The sequence below is a fragment of the Eretmochelys imbricata genome, chromosome 27 (genome assembly GCF_965152235.1).
Source record: "Eretmochelys imbricata isolate rEreImb1 chromosome 27, rEreImb1.hap1, whole genome shotgun sequence".
NCBI classification, from domain to species: domain Eukaryota; kingdom Metazoa; phylum Chordata; order Testudines; family Cheloniidae; genus Eretmochelys; species Eretmochelys imbricata.
The window spans coordinates 15,515,252-15,541,241 of NC_135598.1; the positions used below are offsets into that span (position 1 = coordinate 15,515,252).

Sequence of the window (25,990 nt, forward strand, 5' to 3'; positions counted from 1 at the left end):
TTGTGCAGCAGAAGGGGTTTTCCCTGCCTTGGGACCCTGTGTGCGCTGGCAGTGAAATGGGCCCCTTTGCCAGCAGGGGGCAGCGTCCTACTGCGGGTGGTGGAGCCGGCTGCTGCTGCCTACGGGCAGAGGGGGTGGGGCAGATCTAGAGCCAGGCCTGGGGGGGAGTGGGAGTGGGGCAGGTTACGGGGCTGCTTCCTTGAACCAAGGAAAGCTCAGAGCAAGGTCCAGGGGGAGAGAAGCAGGAGCCTCCCCCTCCCAGCCTCTGCTCTCTAGGTCCGGGTCTGGATCAGTGGAAACGGCCCCCGGAGAACGACGCTGTGCAGGGCGAGTGCTCCTCCCCCTCCCTGCGGCTACTGGGGGGCGCTAGTCACTGGAGTGCCAGGTAGGGCAATGCCCCTGTCCCCGCGGGCACAGAGACAGAGGTCACTAAACGGGGCCAGCCCCTCAGACTATAGCCCCGTTCTGTGCCCAGCCCTAGCACCAGGCGCCACTGTACCCCCCACGCCTACTGCAGTTAGCTGCTGTTAGCCCCGTCAGGCCTGCTCCGAGCTCGCAGGCGAGAGCAGAACAATACCGCAGCCAGGCAGCTCCAGAGCAGGGCAGTCCTCGCCAGAGCCAAGCCAAGGATCGGGCCAGCGGCCGCTCTCCGCTCCTTTGAACCGCTCTGGTGCATCCAGGCCGCAGTGCAGCCGCCAGCTCCTGCTCAGGCTGGTGTAAGAGAAGGGAGGCTGGCGGCCAGACCAGCGAGGATATTCACTACCACTTTATTCGGACAAAGATTACAAGCCACATCAGTTTTAAAGTGCATATAATTCACGGGCAGCAGACCACAGACACAAAGCCTCTTGCTGCGCAGGCGGCAAGCCACTAGCTGGGGCAGGCGGTATGGTGCCAGGGAGGGGTGGCTCTCTCGGTGAGACACAAAGGGGGCCCAGGCTCACAAAGGGGGCCAGCCCCAGGGAGGGAGACGGGCCTAACAGCCCTGGGCGGAAAGCCGCGCAGGCAGGACAGGCCTTCGGCCCCACGCAGCCGCTAGCAGCAGTACCAGATGCCTGGGTGCTGGAGAACAGGAACAAGCCTGCATCAGTAGGCGCCAGGCCCAAGACCCTGGCTCTCCTCCAGCCTGCCTGCACCCTCCGCCCAGAGCGAGACAGCGGTCAGCCAGCTGCCCCTTGGCCTGCGTGCTACGGACAGCTCCCCCCAAGTCTAGTCCGAGGGCATCGGCCAGCGAATGGACTCAGCTAAGCCCTGCGCTCTGTTCTCGTGGCCTCATTGGCCCACGGCAGCTTGGCACTCAGGATCCAGCTCTCGGGACCCAAGCTAGCCATGGGGCTCAGCTGTTTGCTGGGCCGATAGGCTGATCTTCCTGGACCTGCCCCAGCTCCCAGCTCTGTTACACCCACCCAGCTTCTTGCCAGTCCCCTGCCCCAAGCACACAGGCATTTCCCATGGATGCTACCCTGCACCGAGTGACCTGGAGAGGAGACCAGCCGGGGCACTGGGAGCCGGAAACCTGTAAGGTAGCTGCCCTTAGCTGGAGGCCCTGCCCCCTGGGTGCTTCTCAGTGTGTGTCAGCCCCAGAACATTGTGCCCCCTCTCCGCAGGCACGAGCCACCCCTTGCTTTCATTCCTGTTCCAGGTCAAGACCCTCGTGTCTGAACTGACCCCACCCAGCGCCAGCTGTGCTTGGGGAGGGAGGGACACGGGAACATGCCCCACTGAAGGATGGTACCTTGGGCTGGCAGGTGTGTCCTCAAACCCAGAGCTGCCCAGGAACAGCCCTGGTCCCAGCCCCTTGGCTGGGTGGGAGGCTTATTTTAAAGTGCTCACTTGATTTCTTTGCATGGGGTGCTGAGAGCAGACCCTGCCCTGCTCTCCAGTCCAGGAACCATCTCTGGGGAGCCTGCCCCTCGGGTCTGCACTGCCAGGATAGGGCCTGGCGCGACAGATCTGCTGGCAGTCAGCAACGTATTTACAGCAGGCAAAGCTCTCGATGATCCAAACGCCACCCCGCGAGTTCTGTGCAATGACAGAGGCTCCAGGCTGGAGCAGGGAGCCACGCAGGGCTTGTAAAGTGCCTTAGGGGTACTGCTGGGTCAGCTTGGCCCAGGGGAACCTGCCAGCTCAACAGTCCGATGCTGGAGCACCCAGCCCAGCACTGGGCAGGCTGGAACCTCTGCGCTGCCGGCGATCTGCGGGCCAGCAGCTCTCTGATCTCCCGGGGAGACCCACACTTCCAGCCCCAGCAGACCTACGCTGACTGGCAGCCCCCCAGAGAGGCCCCAGCCCCACTCGCTGGTCAGCGTGGAGCAGTGCCTGGTAGTTCAGTGCCCAGCATTCGCAGTGCTGGCTGGCTCTGGCGTGGCATCTCTGGGGCTGATGCCACCCCACAGAAGGGCAGCTCCAGAAGGGGAAAGCCCCTCTCGAGGATGGGGAGTGAAGCAGCCCGAGTCCCAGCCCTGGCGGCACTGCCAGTTGCTCAGCCCTACAGAGACGCGGGTTAAAGCGTCTGCACCACTCACTTGGCTAACAGAACAGAAACCACCAGGGGCCGAGAAGGGTCCACAGCCCAGAGGGGCCATCCCAGCAGTGCCCACCCTCCTGTTACGGCCTGAAGGCTTGACTCGGGAAGGGCCCAGGGTGCCCGCCCCTAACCCCAGGCGCAGGGAGCTGGAGCCGCGGCCCGTGGCGCCCCACTCCTGCACAGCAGGGGGGTGTGCGACACACCAGGCTCCAAGGGCCCCTCCAGCACAAGAGGCAGAAATAGACATCATGCACCTGTGGGTCTGCAGAGCCAGGCAGGTGGGAGCTGGGGCCTCCCACGCCCCAGCCGGCCTCATGTTTCCTGCCCCCTCCCACCATCTCCTGGGGCAATCCCACGACAGATACACACACAGCTCCTCCTGGCACCATCGCATCACGGGACCAACATGGCTCCTCGCCCCGGCGGACTCTTCCACACGCTGTGCTGGGCGGCTCCCCCCTTTCGCCAGGCAGCGGGGAGCGCCTGGGGCCCCTGGAACTGCGCCGCAGGGAGGCGGGACTGACCCTCCACGGGGTCTGACTGTGTGCTAGCAGCCTAGTCCCCAGCACTTCAGCATGGAAGGAAACCGAAAGGTAGCAACAGTCGCCCCAGGGCTAAAAGCTCACTCCAACGGCTGTGCTGTGAGCAGAGTAACATCAATCACCAGCTACCTGCTCTTTACATGCAGGTTGGTCGCTCCAAGGTCCCTTAGCTCCAGATGCAGCTGGTTGCTCAGGCAGCTTTAGAAACAGACTGAGCATTTCTTGGCCACTCTTCTTCCTTCCAGTCCAACAGCCTCAGTCTCTGGAGTCGTCCCAGCCCAGGAGCGCCCACCTGCCCTGGAACCGAGCCAGGTTCCTGCTAGCCCCAGGCAGCGTCTGGCTCCTGCTCCTGCCCTGGGCTTTGCTCCCAGGCGCCTGGCTGGAACGGAGCACTCGGGACACACAGCAACGGGAACAGGGGCAGCAACGACGGAGCATGGAATGGACACGGCATCGCGGCAGCCAGGAGCAGGGGACACGCCTGCAGGGGGCTAGATGATATCCGTCTCCCTTTCTATGCCCACGTACTTCAGGGCATCGGCCTGGCTGTACCTGCACGACAGGGACACCGGTGCATAGTCGCTTCCCCAGCAGCCTCTTTTCCACAGCCCGTCTCTAGAGCAGCGGTCATCAACCGGTCGATCACGATCTCCAGCGGCACAGTGGGGCTGCCGCTAAGACAGGCTCCCTGCCTGCCCCGGCCCCAAGCCGCTCCTGGAAGTGGCCAGCGTGGCCTCTGGGGCAGGCGTCTCCCTCCACGCACTGCTCCTGCCTGCAAGCGCTGCACCCCAAGCCCCAGCCCTGACCCCCCTCCCAAAGCCAGCACCCCAGCTCGGAGCCCCCTCCTGCACCCCAGCTCGGAGCCCCCTCCTGCACCCAAACTCCCTCCCAGAGCCCACACCCCAACACTCTGCCCCAGCCCGGAGACCCCTCCTACACTGCAAAGCCCTTGGCCCCAGCCCAGAGCCCGCACCCCCTCCCGAACCCCAACCCCCTGCCCTGTGAAAGTGAGTGAGGGTGCGGGAGAGCAAGTGACAGAGAAAGGGGGGATGGAGTGAGTGCGGCGGGACTTTGGGGGAGGGACGGGGCAGATCCTGGGTTGCACTTAAATTCAAAAAGTGATCTTGGGCATAAGAAGGTTGGAGACCCCTGCTCTGCAGAGCTTCACACCATGCATCGGAGGGGCCAGGCCCTGGCTCACCTGTAATCAAAGAAGAGCTCCTCCCCAGCCTGGATGGCCCTCTTGGCAAAGATTCCTATCCGGTGGTCTCCATTCACCATCACCACTGCGGCAGAGAAAGGAGTCAGGGCTCGTCTCCCAGCCCGGCTCTCCCGCAGCACCACAGCCCACCAGCCTGCCTGAGCGCTGGTGAATCGCCTGGGGGCATGGCTGGCCAGCAGGCTCTGCTCCGGGCACTCAGCTCCCACTGAGCAGCAGGAGGGTCCGGCAGACCGGAGAGGGCCCAACTGCAGGGGCGTGCCTGGAAACCCAACGCTCGGCCTTTCCTTTGACGTTCAGCCCCCTCCAGAGCTCACAGACCCAGAGGATGCTTCCAAGAGGCTCAGGAGACCCTGCGTAACCCAGGGCTCCATGGGCATTTCCCGGAGCGACAGTAGGGGATTCCCTGTCTAGGGTGACCAGACAGCAACTGTGAAAAAACGGGACGGGGGTGGGGGCTAATAGGTGCCTGTATAAGAAAAAGTCCCAAAAAAACGGGACTGTCCCTTTAAAAACGGGACATCTGATCACCCGACCGGCCTGGCTGCAGCTGGGCACAGGCTCTCACCTTTGGCGTAGCAGTTGGGGTTCACAGAGTGGTTGGCAAAGCGGATTTTGTTTCCTTTGCGGGTGGCATCAACAACGAAATCTATTAGGAAAGGAAACCACAGAACCCTGAGATTCCCGTCAGACCAAGATCCCACTAGCTCTGGGGCTCGGCTCGAAGTCTCTCCCCTCTCCCCCACGGCTCCGGGGCTCGGCGTCCCCCCATCTAGCTCCAGAGCTGGGTGAGACTCAGCGAGTTGGGTAGACTGCCCCAGAGCCAGACCAGTGCAATGGCCTCTGCACTCAGCTGCTCTTCAGAGCCGGGCACACAAAATCCTCCTGGGTTCTGGAGGGTCTTTCCCGTAAGGAATTTATTCCTCACAAAAAGACACCTGGGGCCAGATCCCCCAGCTCACCCGAAACCCTGTAATGGAGTCACGTCCCTTGGCTACTCCGACACTGATCCCAGCACCACCGGGGGCTGATCGCATTCGCTGCCTGGTTCTACAGCCCGGAGCCAAGCCGTGAGCTCAGGAAGCGAATCCCTTGGGACCGGCTACTCTCCAGCCCTGGCTCGGGGCTCGCAGCTTTGCCTTTCTAGAGTTCGATTCTGTCCTCAAAGACCACCGAGCAGCAACTGAGCCCCTGGCGCTGCCAAGTGCCCGGCGGCTACAGGGAGCTCGGACGGTGGCGTGTCAGACCAGCCTGGCCCAGCACTGCAGAGGTAGGCGTCCAGGAGCTGTGGCAGCTGCGAGACACCCCAGGTGATCCTGAAAGCACAGTGCCTGGGCCAAGCCAGTGTCGAGCCTGGGAGACTCCTCCAGGCATAGCTGCTGTGGGCTCCTCCCTCCCCACAGCCAGGCCCTGCCCTGAATGACCCTAAGGAACCTGGGTCCCCACCCGGGAAGTTACCATTGTTGAGGTTGAAGAGGAAGCTGGACATGTACTTGTCATAGACCTTTCCTCGCCGGTCGGCCTCGTCCTGAGAAATAAGCTGGGAAATGGGTAGGCATTACACTGAGTGTCCCAAGGGATGGGGCTCTCCAGAGCCAGGGAACAGCCCCTCTGCATAGGGCAGAGTCTGCTGCTGGCCTCCTCAGGGAGAGCCTCCCTCTGCACCGCTGGCCAGGGCCAGGACCTTTATCACAGCCTCCCTCTGTAGATGGCCGACCACGTCAAACGAAGCCTGGCTCACACGCTCCACTTCTGCCATGACAGGCATTCAGACAATGCGTGTTCTCGGAGGGGCTGAGAGCTTTTACCCACTGAGACAGGAGCAGCTTTCCCATTTACAGCCCTAGGGCCACAGCTGCAGAGGATACCGAGCACCCACAGCTCTCAGCTATTTCAATGGGCGGTCGCTCAGCCCCCTCCACAGACCCTGCCCGTGGGGGCTCAGGCTGGATTCCTGAAAACTGGTTTCCCCAATCCAAGGCCATTTTCACAAACTTCGCCCAAGGACACCCAGTGAGTCTGGACCAGGACCCAGCCCTGCTCTGTCCCAGCCCTTCCCCTTAGCCTTCACTGGGCCCCTGGGGTTAAGGGGTTTATTTGTTTAAGCCTCACTCATTGTTACACATCTTTGAGGGTGGGGAAAGCTGAGAAAATCCTGCTAGAGGCTACATGCCACATGAACTGCCCCACAGCATGAGGGCAGGGACTGCGTGTTAACCGGTACTGTGACACTTGTGCAGCTGCAGCCCCAGGAACAGTAGCTAGGCACGTCTGTGTCATCCCAGACCCCACGGGGATGGGCCGAGACGGCTTTACTAACCTCACCACAATATTCAGAGATAAATTCATTCTTCTGCACAGATTCCTTGATGAACGTCCCCCAGCCAGCGACATCTGATGGAGCCAGCAGCAAATGCTAGAGTGCAAGAGACTTGGCTGAGTCTGCAGAGCTGCTGCCCAGCAGGGTGCGCAATGGAACGAAAACGCCCCGACATCAGGCAGACTAGCCCAGAGCCCCCCGGGGAATCGGCTCCCCTGCTCCTTAGTGCCCGTTTATGCATTGCTGGTATTACCGCTGTGTCCAGCTTTGACCGGGATCAGGCCCCATCGAGACACAGTCCCAGCCTCAGGGAGTTACCATCCGACACGACAAACGCCCCGGACAGAAGGATGGCTACGAGCCATCCACTGTGAGCAGTGGCCCCCGGCTTCTTACAGCCACTTTCCTTGCAGCTTCATTAGTTCCGTTGAACCCTGGCCTGTTTTCTAAGGATCTCACCGTGTCCCCTGAGTTCTGTCCCTTCCTACGCTTAGCCCCAGGTAGCTCCAGTTCCCGGGGCCTCTTCCTGCTTCACATTAGTTCAAACCCTGCCTTTGAATCTGAAAACGCTTTGGGAGCCTGGGGAACAGCCCAGCCCCCACCTCAGGCCTGATCTTTGGGGCGGCTGCGGCCTGGGGAAGCCCAGGGGGGACAGAGCAGCAAGGGTGGATTTTCTCCAGCCAGGCTGCTCTGCACACCAGGGGAGGGGGGCAGCAAATTACCTTTTTGAGGCCGCGCTGGATGCTGCAGTTCTTACAGGAGACCACCTTGCAATCCCAGTGCTCCGAGGCCCCGCAGGTCAGGCACAGGTCAGGGTCGCACTCCCGCACAGCCAGGTAGCATGGACACTGCTTGGTGTTGCACTGGGTCTTACAGCGGCAGCCCGGGAAGCGGTTCTGACCTGCAGCGAGAGACACCCAGATTACACAGGTCAGGCTACAGGATCCCTGCTGGCCTCAAACGCCAGGACTCCACCCCAGGGACACATCCCAGCTGGAGAGGCTGCTCAGCTGCGGTGTGGCCCAAAGAATCCCTCAGTGGGTTCGCTCTCCTGTCCCAGCACTGCCTTTCAGGCCTGACAAACTCTCTACACCTAACCCGCTGCTTTCACAGCGGTTATTCCAAAGGGCGTGGGAGGTGTCCAATGAACACTTACATCAGACAACCTCACACTCCTTGCAGGAGGTACCTCCGGGTGATGTGTCGGGGCCACGCGCACGCTGAAAATCCGTCCCGAACATGTGCTCTGGAGGCAGAGCGGGGACGAACAAGTTTGCTGCCAGGCATCGGATGCTGATTCTCCAGCCTTGGTTCAGATGGACATTAACCATTCTAAGCCAAAGACATGGGAGCTACGTTGAGCTACGTTGAGCTACGTCAAGTCAACAGGAAAGGAGCATGCAGGACACCAAGCAGCGGGGCAAAGAGTTTTATCTGGGGGTGCATAGCTAAAGGATGCACTTCAAATACTAGAGGGCAGAGTCAGCACCACCCCCCATCACTGAGGAAGCAGGAAGGCGAGCGCTGGGTCCCGACCATGGGAGCTAGAGTCACTGGAAGGCAAGAACTTACTTCAGACAAGGAATTCAGCCTGTTCAAGTTAAAACTCCAAGAAGCATGTTATACTCACACGTGTTTCCAATATTCTCACTCACTGTTCACATGAGTCTTTGAAACTCTGTTCTTTGTTAATAACCTGATCCTTGGATTTTATTTTAAATCCGTCTCAGTGCTGTGGTATTAAGTCAAATGTGAACCCTCAGCTGAATTAAACAAGCTGGTGCATAGACTGTTCCCTTGGGACAAGGGAACCTGGTAATTACTGACAGGGGCTGGATACCACAGGGGGAGTTTTGGAGGATTTTGAGGACTGAGCGCATCAAGTGTTAACCTGCAAGGCAAAGTGGGGACTGGCATAAGAATATAACGGCCACACTGGGTCAGACCAAAGGTCCATCTAGCCCAGTATCCTGTCTTTCGACAGCAGCCAATGCCAGGTGCCCCAGAGGGAATGAACAGAACAGGTCATCATCAAGTGATCCTGGGGAGATTGTTTGGGGGTGTCACAGAACCACAGGGTCAGAAGAGACTGCAAGGGTCATCTAGTCTGACCCCCTGCCAAGACGCAGGATGTGTTGTGTCTGACCATCCAAGAGAGGTGTCTAGTCAGGGAGTGAACCAGTGAGAGTCACTTGCTGAGGCAGGGGGGTAACACGCTGAGAAAGTATTCCACAGACGGAGACAGGTCAGCCTGCCTTTGCCCAGAGCTGCCCTGCCAGCCCACCTGATGAGGGAACAAAGGGAAGCAGGGCTGGGGCTCTGCACCAGTAAACACATGACATGGTTTTCAGGTTCCAAGGAAGGAGAGACAGCACTGCAAAGGGAATAATGCAAACCCCCGGAGAGCACCGCCGGCAGCAGCAGGCAGGCATGTTCCCTGCTGCCCTCTCTCCACCCAACAGCACCCTTCTGCATCCGATGCAGCAAGCTGTCGCTCACGCTCAAATAAATGGGTTAGTCTCTAAGGTGCCACAAGTCCTCCTGGTCTTTTTGCGGATACGGACTAACACGGCTGCTACTCTGAAGCCTGTCACTATGGAAGTCCGCATTACCCACTGACAGCCCACGATTTACCACAGAACACACCACTTCCCCTGACTTGGGCAGACTGCTAGCCAGCCCTTGTGTGTTTAGACTCCAGCCACCCTGCGCGAGCTGCCTGATGTGGGAACGCGAGGGAGCCGCTGTAACGCCCTGTTCACGCCGCTGTGCCGGCAGCAGGGCGACGGGCTTTGTTCCCGGCCGTCTCAGCTGTGTCCTTACAGTCAGGATTACACTGGCAGAACTTTTCACAGAAATTCTGAGTCATGATGCAGGGGCAGGAGCTGTCGCAGGGGTGGTCGGGGTGGTCGCAGGGCTGGTAGTTGTACACCTGGGTAGGTGAATTATCTACAAGAAGAGGGGAAATGCCATGGTTACAACCCATGCCCCGCAAACACACATGGATGAGGAGTCACTGGGCACCAGGCTCTGGAGCATCAGAGCCTGCCATTTCCAGTCTGCCAGCAGAGGGCGGGCAGCCCAGCAGCAGGCAAGCGTGCCCCTTGTGCTGAAGGCCTTACAGACACTGCACCGGGATCACAAGCACATGATCCGTTTACTTAGCTCCTGAACAGCCCCCATTACCCCCCGGCCCTTGCTCCAAACCTCCGCCTGGAAACGAGAGGGAGCTTGCGCCACTGACCCCACCCCAGAACGCTACCACCGGGACGAAGCCCCACCACAAGCAGATGGGAACTTCACAGGCTTCCACGGCAGCCAAACAAGGTGCAGCCGGGGAGCCAACAATAGCACCGGCTCCTGTGGCTGCTGCTGGCCTGGTGCTCACAGCTCGAGCTGGCAGGCTGGATACATGCTCAGCACTACACCGCGCACTGATGCTTCTCAAACCCAGGCCGTGCAAGCAGCCCCCGGATCACGGCCGGCACCGCACGGTACCTTTCTTCAGCTGGATCTTCCTGCAGTGTGCAGCCCACAGCCTGAAAGAGAAACAGAGACGTGGGAAACGGGCGCCCACCTGAGGAACGGCCAACAGAGCGTCTGTGCCTGGACCCTCGGGGCTCCCAATGAGCTCAGCCAGCCTGTCAGCTTTGCATGCTAATAACCATCAGCTACTGATCACAGAGGCGAGGGCAGAACAGAATCAGGCGTCTAGGAGAGACGCTCCTTAGGGCAAACCCTAAAGTCAAGCAAAACCCCACGGGAGACAAACCGCTTGGCAGGGTGGATCAGAACAAGTGCATGAGAAGACGGTTAGAAGCCAGCCATCTTCCAGCTGGGCCTGGAGGGAGGCTCCTGGGACTGATGCTCACAGGCAGCTGTTCCTCAGTGGCTACCAAGCCATTGCCAGCGCCTTGGGTACCAGGGCCCAGGGACACCGCAGCAGTGGCAGAGAGAAGGCCGGGGACCAATTCCCAGCCACCAGCACAAGCCCCCCATGCTCACAGCCACTTGGGCAGGTGTGGATTAGCGGGAACACCAGCAGGGTGTGCAGAGGCTCTGCCAGCATTTTAAGAACAAGACAAGCTCGCGGAGCACTTGCCTGTGCTTTCTTTTTTTCTTCTGGGACGGATTCATGAGCTCGCTGGTCGGCAGTTTCATTATAAGGGATTCTTTCACCGCAAACTGGAAGACCTGTAGAAAAGAGTTCAGCTCCTTCAAATCATACCCTGGAGGACAGGCCCAGCTCCCACAGGCCAGGAGCCCGCTCTTGCCCTCACTGAGCCAGTGGAGATTGCTGCTGCTGTTCGTTTGGAAAGCAAACCCCTCCCTCTTGCCAAAACACTTCCCTGCAGAGCTCGTCCTCGGGGGACCATTAGAAGCACCAACCCTTGAAGCTCCAGCATGACGGCAGGGCAGGGACAGCTCTGGGCAATGACAGGCTGCAGCTAGCTGGGCTGGGGGCTGCAGTGATTTTCACCATATGGAGCGTGTGCACATCCAGCACTAAACTTCATGAGACTCGATGTGCCTAGAGCTGAGCAATGAAAGCTCATCCTCACAAAGCCTGGGCTGGGCCCGGGATGCTGCGGCTCCCTCTTTCCCATGCTCCTTCCCTCTGCACCTGGTTCCACGCGTAGCTGTGAACCCAGCCAAGACGGATGCGTGACTGCGTGAGCACATCGAGTGGAATCCGGCACTGGGTCTGGGGTCCCTAATTCTTCAGAAGGGAGATGGAAAAATCCCAAAAGGGCAGCAAAAGGGATTCCAGGCTGGGAGAATGTACATGGCGTGACTTTGCAGTGCTAAAGGGTGTGAGCGGCATTTTCAAAGGGCCTCCTAAAAACCCACTCACAGCTGTCTGCACACAGGCATGCTGGAGCAGGCAGGTACTCGTCTACACATGGCCCTCTGAAAACCTGGCCCTGCCCAGGAAAGAGAAGAGTCAGGGGAAGCCCTGATCCAGGCCTTGTACATCCCTTCGAGTTTACTCCACAGTCAAAGGAAGCGGAGCACGCCGGATGGGCTGAAACCAGAGCCAAGCAGTCAGGGCAGTGGGATGGTGGAGGCGGACTGAACAGTGTCATGACACAGGGGTATTAGGCACCAAATCCTCAGCTCTGCAGAGAATCAGGAGCAGGCTAGTGGGTCGGAGGCAGGGGCAGAATCCAGGGCCTTGTGGTACTATCCTTAGGACAAGCAAACGGCTTTGCAGCTGCACCGCTCCAGGCTCCTCCCTCACGACCGTGACTGACACGTCGAACAGGAACAGCTAGGTGTGCGGGAAGCTACCAGACCAAAGAGGCAGCCGGCATCCTCCGAGACGGAGCAGAGGAAACAACAGACTATGGCACTCCAAGGAAGCAATTCCTTGGGCACCAGCCCCTCGCACAGCCTGGGCAGATAAACGATGCAGTTACCTCACTTGGCCCCTCAAGGCACATTTCCTCTGGTCTGTCTGCGGCACAGAAGGCAAAGCAAGAGAAAGCGAGGCTCCCAAGACTCCCTCCCCTCCTGTCCCGCCCGCCCAGAAGCGGCCAGGCGAGGATGCCAGGCCATACCTGCTTGCAGGTTTTCGTGCCCAGCAGCCTGGCTATGGAGCAGAAGTTGTTGAAGTAGGTGCCGTGGAGCACGCGGAAGAGTGACTCCTCAGCCCCCGTCCACTCGACAAGTTCCTGCGGCGCTTCCATCACAAAGAGCTGAGAGGAGGCAGGGCTGCCCTTCTGCTTGGTGGGGGTCTGGCTTCGGGAGTTGGCCTCTAACAAGACCCAGATGACAGGAAACACAGCAGTCAGGGCAGCAACAAATACACAAGACACCCACGCTGGGGAGTCTGGGTCTGCCAGGAGCCAGCCCCTTCCTCCCATGGCCCCCCTCCTTATTCCTGCCTCCAACTCCTCTCACCCGTGGCAATCTTCCCAGCAGAGCTCCTGCCAGGGCCCAGCACCACCCCGCGTGTCTGTCTGTGTAGGGCAGCAGAGAATCACGCAAGCTGCTCCCTCTGTTCCATGGCCCTCAGCAGCCTGAGCCCCAGACCAAGCCATGTGGCATCGCTGGCAGGGAAGCACTCTACCCCAGAGCCCCCTCTCAGAGGGGGCCTGACTCACGGTGGCCGGACACACAGAGCCGTGGCAGAGGCCTGTGTTCGATGCATGGACAGAAGGGGATGCTCTGATGAGCCCGTTTGCTCCTGCTCCCCCTGCCTACTGGGCTGAGCCAAGGAGGGAGAGGAGCTAGGCTAGCCGGTGCAGCCAGGAAAACCTGCCTTGGCAACCCTCCAGTGCCAGGTCTGCAGCAGCCTGGTTAGATGGCAGTGGGGAGGGTCTACGGAAATGCGGAGGCTCCCAGGCATCATACCTGAGGAACTCGAGGCCCAGTCGTTGCCCGTGTCTCTGTCGCTGTCTCCCTCCCTCGTCTCAGTGGTGGAGGAGGCCGAGGGGTTTGAGCTGGAAGCACTGACCACATGGTGCCTACGGCGTCGCCTACCGGAGCATTTGGACCTGGGATTGTGCAGCACTGCAAACTCCTTGGCTCCCTCCTGCAATCAGACAGCACGTGGCACATGAGAGCCACGCAAGGAACGCACAAAGCTCTGTTCCACGGGCCCAGGGCTCTGCGCTGCAGCAGGGACCCTCAGCTCTCTGGGCGAGGTGCCTACAAATCCTGTGGGTGACGAGTCTCTGCAACCTCCATTGCAGTGAGACTATTCCTGGTGAGCCTCTCACACTGTAACCTGCCCATCTCCACTGCCTTGTGCTTCCAGAAGCCCCTGGCCTCTCCTCCTGTCCCCAGACAGCTCCCCTGTACACCTCCAGCTAGCGCAGCATCAGCTAGAGGGTGAGCTCCCAGGGGCAAAGACCACGTCCCCTTGTATGCATGTCCAGCACTAAGTCCTTTCCACAGCTGGCTCATCTCTCAGCTGGCTCATCTGCTGCCGAGTCACGTGCTGTTTGCCAGTGCCCCTGGCTGTGGGGGTTGGGGATGGGTGGCTGGATTTAGGGAACCTAGCCGGGTTATTTTAAACACAGTTTCCCATGCTAATACTGCACAGTCTTGTGGTACCACCCAGTATTGCAGGGCCTCACCCGTTTGAGACCAGCTAACACTCCGTGGCTGGAGGCTCGTTAACGTGGGTCTCAAGTGAGGTTTTTATTTGGACTTGTGCTCACCAACTCTGTCTGATCACTGGAACGATACAAAGGCACCAGCTGGTCCTGCAGGTAAGGCAGGAGAGTATCCCAAAAACCTACCAGCCAAAGGAAACAATCTGTCCCGCAGGGGTCTGGCTCAATCTTGATCTCTCTGTTCTTCCGTTTATAGACATTAGGAGTTGCATGGAAAGCTGAAAAATACAAGCCACCTTCATCATGTTAGCACCAGGCACCTTCCAACTGAGAGGCTCATTCGTCCCCACAGTGGAGGAGGCAGCCGACAGCCCAGCATGCATGGTGAAAGGGGCTGAAATGCACCGAAATGCAATGCTGACCAGGCACCATGGGCACTGACCGGGAGTCCTACACTACCAGGCAACTTAGCCACAGCCCCTGGCCTCCCCGCCCACTCACAATGGAAGGAAACCTAGATCTGTGATGTTGGGACAACCCGAACACCTCCCATTCCTGGAAAAGAGACTTAACGGGAAGGTTTACTTTTAAACTGACACACATATACTAACTCATGGTCGTATGCCAGTGTTTAATAACAGAGTCTAGCTGAAGAGACTCCTGTAACTCCGCAGTGACCCCCAGGAACAGAAAAGCTCCAGGTCTAACTGGCAAAGCAATGCTCACAAGGCTTTAGCACGACACGCTGGAGGAATGGGCCCAGCGACTCGTTACGATAAAGTAGTAAAATGTGGGGGCAGGGGCAGACCACAGTGAGGTGTCAGTGTAATGTGCGTCAGGTCTGTGCTGTGCCATGTCCACGGTGCAGAACAAGGGGGCTCACACAGCAGGACTGGGACTCCAACCTACTGCAGCTAACCCGTCCATCTGTGGAGATCGCTGGGGAAGATACAGACTCACGGCCACTTTAACAATGCAAGTAGGTGCCTATCTGCATCTTTAGGCGCCTGAATGTCTTTGTCAATCTGGCTCTCCAGGATTGCAATACTACACGGTGCAGAGCACCAGGAAAAGACAGAGGCACCTGCCCAGCATAGTCTGGAGTGTGAGGCACAGTAAAGAAAGGGGTGGAAATGGTGGAACAGGCACCAGAACCTCCAGGGGAGTTTCCAGTTGAGTCTCAACTTACGATGCAGAAAACAGTCATATTTGAAGCAACGCCTGCAGAAGAGCGTATGGAAAGAATGCAGGGACTGCTCCCGCTGGACTGACTTTGCACATGGCCCATCAATGTTTGGAGTGCACTGGGGGGGCAGCACGTTCGGATCAGACTGTTCAGTAAGTTCCCTGTACCTGTTTTAAAAAAAAACAAAAAAACATGCATGTGTATTTTCCTAGTGTCTGGACACACTGCTCTATGTCACTGCAACTAGCCGCTCGGCGTGCTGATCAGCTCTGTACAACAGGGCTGAGTTCAGGGGGTTGAAACAGTCAGAACTTGGGTTTTCTCCTTGCAAGTTCTCATTAGGCTACTTTCATTCTATTTCCCAGAAGTCTTTGTACAGTGTTTCCCCTCCTCCCATAGAGACAGTGTGTGACAGACATGGCAATTTATTGCAATATCCTGGGAGACCTTACTGAACTAAGTTTAAGCGTTTTTGGGATCCATTGTATGAAATGAATGCTTTATGGGCCAGGATTGTACAGAGCCTCTCCAGGGGGCAGATGTGACAGATGAGAGGCCTGGGGGTTCAATGGACTATATTGAACAATGGCCCAGACAAGAATGGACTCTTGCAACAGCGTGAAGTGGTTTTCCTGGGGAAATAGCTAGTGGGAGGTAAATGCAAATTCCCCACCTCTGGTTATGCCAAACCCCAGCCTTTGGGGGCTAAACCCTGAGGGGTGGGCCATTGTCTGCTGATCACCTGTTACTGAGGCCAAGCTACATAAGGGAAAGACTGAAATCTTCATTGTTGTTCTGGTTCTGAAAAGGAGACTTGTAACCCTGGGGAAAACCCAGGTGAGAGTTTTGAAGGACACTACCAGAGCCCAAGGTTCTAGCTGGCATGACCTCTAGTAAGCTTTAGCCTGTGTCTAGGTTCTTTTCTTGTTTTCAGCATGTCTTCTCTGTAACACTTTCACCTTAAGAATAAATGTGCTTGCTTATAAAGAGTGTGGGAACTTGTAACTGTGGCAATGACAGTGCTCACTGCCTCTGGAGAGAAAGCAAAGCACAGACGCTGGCCTTTTAGGCAGTCTGCCTTGCAGGGGAGGATTTCATAGCACAGGCAGGGAACCGTGCAGCCTAGAAAAACCCATCAGGAGGGAGAGAGACACGGGTCTCTAGCCAAGAGAGGTGACAGCTGAGAAACCGGGAGTCTAGTGTAGGTGCCCTAGAGGGACCCTGGAGGGGGAACAGAGGTGCAGTTTCCCTGAACATTGACACTGTCCAGGGCAGATACAGGTCTACTGCACTAGTCAGACTAGCGTACTATTATTTGCTGAAGTATCTTTGTTAAAAACTGGAACTGGTTCTGCTAGACAATTTAACCAGGAATGTCTCCTACCGCTCTTTCATGTCTTCCGGGAAGCCGTTCTCAGGAAACATTGAAGAAATAGCACTGAAGATCATGTCATTTGGGAACTGCTTCTTTGAACACTTTTTGTTGCCTAAACCAAAATGACAGAAGATTCTTAAGTTAAGCAGGACTTGAAAGCACCTTTCCCTTTTAGGGGTAGGGTTACTCCAGGGATGCTTTGGATCCCATTTTAAAAGGCAGAGAGACGATCACACAGTCATCCAACAGAGAGTCCTTCCTTAATCCAACAGCTAGCATAAGGAACACACAGTTCCAGAGGTGCCCCTTCTACCCACCAGCAACGCCATCAGTGAGATTCAGTGATGATTCATAAGGGAAAAATTACTAATTTGTGCTGCAAGGGGACTGAGTGCACAAAAACCCTTCCCCAAATGCCAGAGGGGTTTAAAGAAGCAGGACTCTGCTTGGACTCGGGTTTTACTCTTGGATGTTTCATAACCAGACTAAAGTATCAGCAAGAAGATGCGTTAGCTGCGATCGCCAAGACCCAATACTTTGTGGAGTCTCTGCAGCTGAGACGAGAGATATTCCCTGCTACTGGTGTCACTCAGAGCACCACATACAGCAGTCCGAGATGAAATCTGCCACGAAAGCTTCCTGCGATTACACAGCACACGTGAAAATCCCACTGTTCTAGCTTCCTCCCACTGCAACCCATCCCACGGAAACACTCCAGCTAGCATCCCAGGGGGAGCAAGGACAGGCCACGGAACTTTCTACCTGGCACTTCACTACCCTTATTAGCAATCAACATGATGAGTGCAGGAGGGCACAGTGACTGCTGGGGAGGATGGAGGCCACCAGAGACTGTCCCAGCTTCTGCTGCCAAACCCACCTTCCATTGTGGTTCGCTTTCTTTTTCTTGTGACTGGCAGCTCCTCCTTCCCATCCTCCTGTTTACCCTCCGAGTCATTGAGCCCTTCTTCTTCCTCATCCGAGTACTGATTCAGAGCATCAACGAGCTCCAGGAACACAGCGTCGCTGATAAGGACGGACCCTGTAATCATCTCTGAAACACAGCAATATATCAGCTGCTTCGTGGGCGTGCTGCAATCTTCCAGCCTGGGGTTTGGTGGCAACCCTAAGTCAGCCACGGGACAGACTGCTTGTTAGGAACAGCGCTTTCACGAGAGGATTTTGCCAAGGCAGGGTGTGTTTGGGGAGGTGGGGAGATGCTGACTGTGCATCACTCTTAATCACACCTGGCAGCCAACACATGGAGCAAAAGAGCCAGCCCCTCTTCCCAGCTGTGTAGTAACTGCTATAGACACAGGTTTCAGAGTAACAGCCGTGTTAGGCTGTATTCGCAAAAAGAAAAGGAGGACTTGTGGCACCTTAGAGACTAACCAATTTATTTGAGCATGAGCTTTCGAGAGCTGAATGCATCCGATGAAGTGAGCTGTAGCTCACGAAAGCTCATGCTCAAATAAATTGGTTAGTCTCTAAGGTGCCACAAGTCCTCCTTTTCTTTTTGCTATAGACACAGACACTCACTAATTAAGCCATTTGGGGCGTGGGATGGGAGACAGCTTTTCAGTGTCTCCTACCTCCAGGCAGGGCCTTGTGAGGGGCTAGGCAGCTTGGTGGGAAAACACACAGGCTTTTCACCACTTAAGAACTGGATTCAGGTCTTGGCTCAGGTCACAAGTGAAATGAGTTTTCTTGTCTCACCCTAACCCTTCATGGATATCTGCCATCGTTATACAAATGGCAGTGCTGCTCAAGAGAGGCCCAGGGCTGGACCTGCCTGGGACGCGGAAGGTTGGGCCTGAGGTGCTCTGGCAGAGCTGAGGGCAGGGAGACGGGACCAGGCCAGCAGGGGTGCTCTTGCTTTACATGCTCCCTATTCTAAGGGACCCTCGGCAGAGGCTGGTTATTGGTACTGCTCTTTGCCTCCTCAGCTGCTCAGAAAGCTTGGCCATGCTCCCTGCTTGCAAGCCGTCCAGTGGGAAATGGAGAGCACCCCTGTGCCCAGGTTACCTTCCTCGCCGTGAACTTTCCCGTCGTAGTTATTAATTAGCTCTTCAATGAAGGTTTCATCTTCCTCCTTCACCTCATCTCCCATGTAGGGGATATTGCACAGCACAGTCTCATCCTCCACCTGCAAACAGGTCAGGCAGCTAGCGCTCACCAACAGCCAGTCAGAGGGCAGCCTTGTGACTGCCCCTTCCCGTTCACATGCGGGGCTGCAAAGACTCACCCTTCCCAGACTTCACTGCTACCCGGAACACTGTGAGGTGCTCTGTTTGTAACATACCCCCTGCCACAGAAGGGTCGTGTCTCCAGAGCCCAGAGACGTTCAGAGACACAGGATAAAGCCGAGCAAGTGGTCAAATAAGTATCAGGGGGCTCATGAGCGGGACAGTACTGGGTTGGCACACAACCAAGAGCACACGGTAACTCAGCCCTGTCTGAAATACAGTACACACTAGAGGAGCATGCTCTCATTACATGCAGTGGGGACAAAGGCACTCTGCATACTCCCGTGCTACACTCGGTTTTCGTCACTCGGTTCTGCCAGAGCTGCTCCCCACTGGCCTTAAGGGAGTTATTGCAGCAGGCAGATCGGTACGCTCCTGCAGCAAGCAAACGGCCAGTAGGAAATAGCTACAGATTGACGTTTGTCTCATAAATAATTTTAAACGAAGAAGGTCACAGCATTAATGCTGTGCCTGAAAGTGTATTTCAATTATTCTGCGCTGTCCTGTTCTCTCAACTAACCCTCAGCAGCACCGCTGTGGGGTCAGTCACAAAGGTAGGAGCTGCCTGACTTATTTATTGAACATTTAATTATTTTAAACTAGGGCTGTCAAGTGAATAAAAAAGTTAACCGCGATTAATTGCGCTGTTAAACAATAATAGAATCAATTTATTTAAATATTTTTGGATGTTTTCTACAATATATTTGAAAATTATTTCAATTACAACACAGAATACAAAGTGCACAGTGCTCACTTTATATTATTTTTGATTACAAATATTTGCACTGTAAAAAACAAAAGAAATAGTATTTTTCAATTCACCTCATACAAGTACTGTAGTGCAGTCTCTTTATTGTGAAAGTGTAACTTACAAATATAGATTTTTTTGATTACCTAACTGCACTCAAAACCAAAACAATGTAAAACTTTAGAGCCTAAAGTCCACTCAGTCCTACTTCTTGTTCAGCTAATCGCTACAACGAACAAGTTTGTTTATATTTACAGGGGATAATGCTGCCTGCTTCTTATTTACAATGTCACCTGAAAGTGAGAACAGTCGTTCGCATGGCACTTTTGTAGCAGGCATTGCAAGGTATTTACGTGCCAGATACGCTAAACATTTGTATGCCCCTTCATGCTTCAGCCGCCATTCCAGAGGACATGCTTCCATGCTGATGATGCTCATTAAAAAAATAATGTGTCAATTAAATTTGTGACTGACATCCTTGGGGGAGAATTGTGTGCCTCCTGTTCTGTTTTACCCACATTCTGCCGTATATTTCATGTTATAGCAGTCTCGAATGACGACCCAGCACATGTTCGTTTTAAGAAAAACTTTCACAGCAGATTTGACAAAATGCAAAGAAGGTACCAATGTGAGATTTCTAAAAATAGCTACAGCCCTCGATCCAAGGTTTAAGCATCCGAAGTGCCGTCCCAAATCTGAGAGGGACAAGGTGTGGAGCATGCTTTTAAAAGTCTTAAAAGAGCAACAGTTCAATGCAGAAATTACAGAACCCGAACCACCAAAAAAGAAAATGCTGGTGGCATCGGACTCAGATGATGAAAATGAACACGCATCGGTCCACTCTGCTTTGGATCATTATCAAGCAGAACCCTTCATCAGCAGAGACACAGGTCCTCTGGAATGGTGGTTGAAGCATGAAGGGACGTATGAATCTTTAGAACATCTGGCACGTAAATATGTTGCAATGCTAGCTACAACAGTGCCATGCGAATGTCTGTTCTCACTTTCAGGTGACACTGTAAACAAGAAGCAGGCAACATTATCTCCTGCAAATGTAAACAAACTTGTTGGTCTGAGCGATTGGCTGAACAAGAAGTAGGACTGAGTGGTCTTGTAGACTCTAAAGTTTTACATTGTTTTATTTTTGAATGCAGGGTTTTTTGTACATAATTCTACGTTTGTAAGTTACACTTTCATGATAAAGAGATTGCACTACAGTACTTGTATGAGGTGAATTGAAAAATACTATTTCTTTTGTTTATCATTTTTACAGTGCAAATATTTGTAATAAAACTAATATAAAGTGAGCACGGTACACTTTGTTTTCTGTGTTGTAACAGAAATCGATATATTTGAAAATGTAGAAAAACATTTAATAAATTTCAACTGGTATTCTATTGTTTAACAGTGCGATTAATCACAATTAATATTTTTATCACAATTAATTTTTTTTTTAGTTAATCGTGTGAGTTAACTGTGATGAATCAACAGCCCTATTTTAAACAGAAACAATTCTACAGTTTACTAAAATCAGCCACTAAATTCAGGCGTTGAATCCTGCAAAGGCAGCAGTCAGGCTTGGCCAGCCCTTGGGATTTCAGGGGAACTGGTGAGCCAGCTCTGCTATTAAGGGATACAGCATAACACGAGACAAAAATGTTCCCTTCCAACGCCTTGGGAGCAGCAAGAGACTCAAAAGGAGCAGGCTGAGGAAGGTATCTGCAACCGCAAACATGTAGGGATGACGCATTAATCGTCTCAAAAGTCTCACACCACAATGCGCTCTCACATACCATGAAATTCTGCTGAAGAGGGGACCAGGAATACATAATAGGCACCAATGCTACTGTGTTTAGGGACCTCATGAAGATGGTCTGGTTTGGGAATCCAGGGTAATTGCTCTCAACGGTACACTGGAGAACAAGCAAACACAGGGACAGTAAGCAAAGGGCAGCTCAGACACAGTGACTGCAAGACATGAACATACACTTTGATCCCGTCTCTTAGGTACAGCTACTGATCTGCTGAGCTTTACAGTCACATACAGTCCTCCCTGGACACTAGCCACAGGGTTTTCTTTTTACCCCCATTTCTGCAGCCTGGGGGGAGCACGAGGTGCAGTAAGAGACTGACACGCAGAGAGCGAAGAAAGGTACAGCCCTCTTCAGCCTTCCCTGCAAAGCCCTGGGTTGTAATCAGCTTGTGTGGCTGCCCTGCCATTTCCACCTCATTCTTCTGTACCTGTTTCAGGAAAGGGTGCCCAGTGCCTGGCTTCATTAGTGGGACTGGCTGAACTCGAAGCTTCTTCCAGTCTTCGTTCAGAATTTGAGTTTTTTCTTGAACCTTTGCAAAATTGGCCACAAACAGAGCCTGAAATTAGAGAGAGAAGTGCTTACAATCCTCAAAGCAAGTTTAGACTCAAGTTACTGAAATCCGAATGTGTGACACACAGCAGGCTATAGAGTCAACACAGCTGCCACTTTCAGCAAAGGCAAGGAAGGATATTATTCCCATTTTACAGACAGGGAACTGAGTTTCAGAGGGACTAAGTGACTTGCTCAGGGTCATACAGAAAGTGTATGGCAGAGCAGGGCCCTGAACCTAGGCTCTCTAGTCCCTGATCACCAGATCACGCTGTCACAAGGAACACCAAAGAAAGATTATCTACGCCACACACAGACACTGATCACGGTCTAGTCTAACAGCAGAATGTGAACAATTAGAAAAAACTCCACAGATTATAAAGCCTGACGGGACCATTCCCATGGCTCTCCTCTGAACCCTCTCCAATTTTTCAACTTACGTCATGAATTACGGACACCAGAACTGGACACGGTGTTCCAGCAGCCATCACAACAGTGCCAAATACATATAATCTCCCTACTCCTACTCGATATTCCTGTGTATACATACGAGGTCTGGCCCCAGAGAACATATCTACCTTCGCTCCCATGTTTGCCTGAAACCTCTTGAGCTGCCGAAGACGCATATATTCAGACTTGACTTTCCTTTTCCAGTAAATAATTTTGCACTTAGACGTTGGAGGAGTTGGGATTTCCATTTTCCTGAAAAACAAAACAGAAAGGGTAGCACCCGAATGGCAGAGTGCTTCTTCGCAAACACAAGGGGTTTCCTAACAAAAACGGAGTGCTGGGATTCTCAGTGCATCACCAAGTTTATCTGGCAAAAGAAGTACAGTAACTGCCTGCACGGGCCACATTGGTTCTGTTTGTTTAGGGAACAATTATGGTGCAAACTGTACCTAAGAGAGGCACAGAAAGTTCTTAGAGCCAAGAGGGCACTGTGTGCTCAGGACAGATCATTCGTTGGCAGGGGCCTCACCTATCAGTGCCCCTAGAATGCCTGGTCCCAACAGCATGAGCCTGGGTGACCTCTTTTTCCACTAAATATTCTGACAGGTTTCAGAGTAGCAGCCGTGTTAGTCTGTATCCGTAAAAAGAACAGGAGGCCTTGTGGCACCTTAGAGACTAACAAATTTATTTGAGCATAAGCTTTCGTGAGTGACAGCTCACTTCATTAAATATTCTGAGCAGCTCCTCTGTTCCATTTGCCCCGGGCAGTAACAGACTGAAGGCAAAGGTGACACTGGCTTCATTATACACAGACTGGAATCACAGCTTGTGCCTCCAGGTGACCCTCCTAGCTCAGCTGGGACCTTTCCCCCACTAGCATTTTCCTCCTCAGGAGTGCACAGCCAAGGGTTATTTATTAAAGATGCCAAACATTCCCTGAGGCAGCAAAAAAATCAAAACTAAGAGCCAATCGCACACACCAAGAAGAGGATCCGGGGCTGTCCCCAGGGACTGCAGGGTTACAAAACATACTTCTGCAGGGTTAAACCTCCTTAAAGTTCACCCAGTGCCAACTGTGCACATTTCCTCCGGATCTAGTCTTAGGGGTGGGAGACATGATCACAACATGCATGTAACAAACTTGGCTGCAGAACTGTGAACGAACCTGCTCTCCTATCTAATGGAAGGAGCGGTGTCTCTCTCTAACACACACACACAAACACACTGCAGCAACACTAAACAAGGCTCTGATCTCATGCAAACTGTAGGTGCAAGCCTGACTGTCCCAGGGAGTCAGGTTAGCCTTTGCAGTGAGTTACAGTCCATTCCGGTTCATCATTTAACCCTTCTGTTTGTATTATTGTTGTTCCAGTTCACCCAAGAGCACAGCAACATAGGTAGGGATCCGATCCCCTCACTTCCAGGCAGCCTGGATCCCGTTGTAACAATACAGAAGTCTTTGGACAATTAGGATTCTGAGGCATACAAGTAGGTTTTCAGGATTATACTTTTGTTTTCCTTTCATCTACTGGGATTTAACGGTCCAATTCCCCTTGCGGTACAGTTTCAAAGATATAGTTCCCCAGCATTCAAACATCTCTTTTACAAGAGGTACTGCCATTCAAACCTAAAAAACTAGACGCCCTCAGAAGCACCCTGGGCAGCTTTCCCTACTGCTTGGAATAAGCCTCCTGTGAGTGATGGGGTTAAAATAAACTACCTGGCAGAAACCAAAGAGTTAGACCAAGAAAGGGGCATTTCAAAGGGGCATTTAACTGTAATTAAGAGTCAGCAGCAGCGTCAGCCACAAACACAGTGGGGCATTACATGCGTATGTGACAGTGGGGAACATCATTCGGCTTCAGCCCATGTTCTAGCCCCAGTAAGTCAGGAGTGAAGGAACAATGTCAAAAGCACAGCAGACACCTACTGCCCAGACACACAGATGTTTTAGTTACAGATTCCAAATGAAGGAAATAGGACAGGTGATGGTGCCATCCCAGTAGCTGGAGGCAAAATGATGGCACGCAGCAATCTGACCCCCTCACAGAATATCAGGGTTGGAAGGGACCTCAAGCGGTCACCTAGTCCAACCCCCTGCTCAGACCAATCCCCAATTTTTGCCCCAATCCCTAAATGGCCCCCTCAGGGATTGAACTCACAACCCTGGGTTTAGCAGGCCAATGCTGAAACCACTGAGCTATCCCTCCCCCCAAATAAGGCCCATCATGTTTCAAACTGGTCAGCCAGAAATGGAGGCACCACAGATTAGTGGCTACTTTTTCGAGTCACAGAATCTCAGGGTTGGAAGGGACCTCAGGAGGCCATCCCAGCTCAGCAACTTCCCAATACCCCCCCAGTTGCACAGGTACCCCCTATTCCAGCACCCCACTCTCCCCACCACACCTACCCTAAGCCTCCCATCCCAGACATCCTTAAACAAACCCCACAGATGAACCCCAAACCAATCCACTCCCCATACCCCAGCTGCAACCAGCCCCCAGACAGATCGGTCTGCCCCAGTTCTCCTCACACCCAGAGGCCCTCCAAACCCCTTTCCCACAGGGCAGTCAGCCCATATACCTGCTTCCCACACTGTCGGAGGCCCCAGAGCCCCCCTGGCCCACACCCCGCCCCTCCCCCAGGAGGGGGGCCAGCCCCACACCCCGCCCCCCCGGCCCACACCCGCCCCTCCCCCAGGAGGGGGGCCAGCCCCACACCCGGCCCCCCCCCGGCCCACACCCGCCCCTCCCCCAGGAGGGGGGCCAGCCCCACACCCGGCCCCCCCCCCCCGGCCCACACCCACCCCTCCCCCAGGAGGGGGGCCAGCCCCACACCCCACCCACACCCGTCCCTCCCCCAGGAGGGGGGCCCGCCCCTCCCCCAGGAGGGGGATCAGCCCCACACCCCGCCCCCCGCAGCCCACGCCTCGCCCCTCCCCCAGGAGGGGACCAGCCCCACACCCGGCCCACACCCCGCCCCTCCCCCAGGAGGGGGGCCAGCCACCCCCCGGCCCCCCCCGGCCCACACCCCGCCCCTCCCCCAGGAGGGGGGCCAGCCCCACACCCCGCCCACACCCGCCCCTCCCCCAGGAGGGGGGCCAGCCCCACACCCCGCCCACACCCGCCCCTCCCCCAGGAGGGGGGCCAGCCCCACACCCCGCCCACACCCGCCCCTCCCCCAGGAGGGGGGCCAGCCCCACACCCCGCCCCCCCGGCCCACGCCTCGCCCCTCCCCCAGGAGGGGGGCCAGCCCCACACCCGGCCCACACCCCACCCCACCCCTCCCCCAGGAGGGGGGCCAGCCCCACACCCGGCCCACACCCCACCCCACCCCTCCCCTCCCAGGAGGGGGGCCAGCCCCACACCCCGCCCCCCCAGCCCACGCCTCGCCCCTCTCCCAGGAGGGGGGCCAGCCCCACACCCCGCCCCCCCAGCCCACGCCTCGCCCCTCCCCCAGGAGGGGGCCAGCCCCACACCCCGCCCCCCCGGCCCACGCCTCGCCCCTCCCCCAGGAGGGGGCCAGCCCCGAAGCCCCCCCCCCGGCCCAAGCCTCGCCCCTCCCCCAGGAGGGGGCCAGCCCCGGACCCCCCCGGCCCCGTTACTCACTCCTCATCCATCGCGCTCAGGTGACCTGGAGGCCGCAGCACCCCGTCTGCTCTGCGCCTGCGCCAACCAGCTCGCCCCGCCCCCGCCGCTCACTTGCCCTGCCCCCTTCCAGGAGGCTCCTCCCCTCAGGGCCGTGTCCGGGCTCAAAGTCCAGCCCACTTTCTAAGACTCCGCCCACAAGGCCGCCGCAGCTCGGGGCCCCGCCCACGTCAAGAGACCCCGCCCCCTGAAGCGAACGCCGTTTTCTCACCCGCCTTGGGATGTACCAAGCGAGGGGAGGGGGGAAGGGATCATACCACTGGGATCGGGAGGGGGGCATGGGCTGTACCACGGCGGGCCCCATGG

The 25,990-nt window shown here is 55.5% G+C and overlaps 1 protein-coding gene across 1 annotated transcript; it reads right to left on the reverse strand.

Annotated features, from left to right (window-relative positions):
- Nucleotides 1-751: 751 nt before the first annotated feature.
- EZH1 (enhancer of zeste 1 polycomb repressive complex 2 subunit) lies at nt 752-25,760 on the reverse strand. The gene is made up of 20 exons (XM_077806058.1): nt 25,646-25,760; nt 22,166-22,289; nt 21,466-21,594; nt 21,018-21,137; nt 18,256-18,376; nt 17,111-17,284; nt 16,243-16,345; nt 14,862-15,025; nt 13,859-13,950; nt 12,966-13,146; nt 12,170-12,366; nt 10,711-10,802; nt 10,107-10,147; nt 9,432-9,557; nt 7,331-7,509; nt 6,609-6,704; nt 5,747-5,828; nt 4,857-4,937; nt 4,271-4,355; nt 752-3,621 (listed from the first exon to the last, which is right to left on the reverse strand). The coding sequence occupies exons 1-20, from the start codon at nt 25,654-25,656 to the stop codon at nt 3,561-3,563; spliced, it is 2,259 nt and encodes a 752-aa protein (XP_077662184.1). The 5' UTR covers nt 25,657-25,760; the 3' UTR covers nt 752-3,560.
- Between the last annotated feature and the right edge of the window lie 230 nt (nt 25,761-25,990).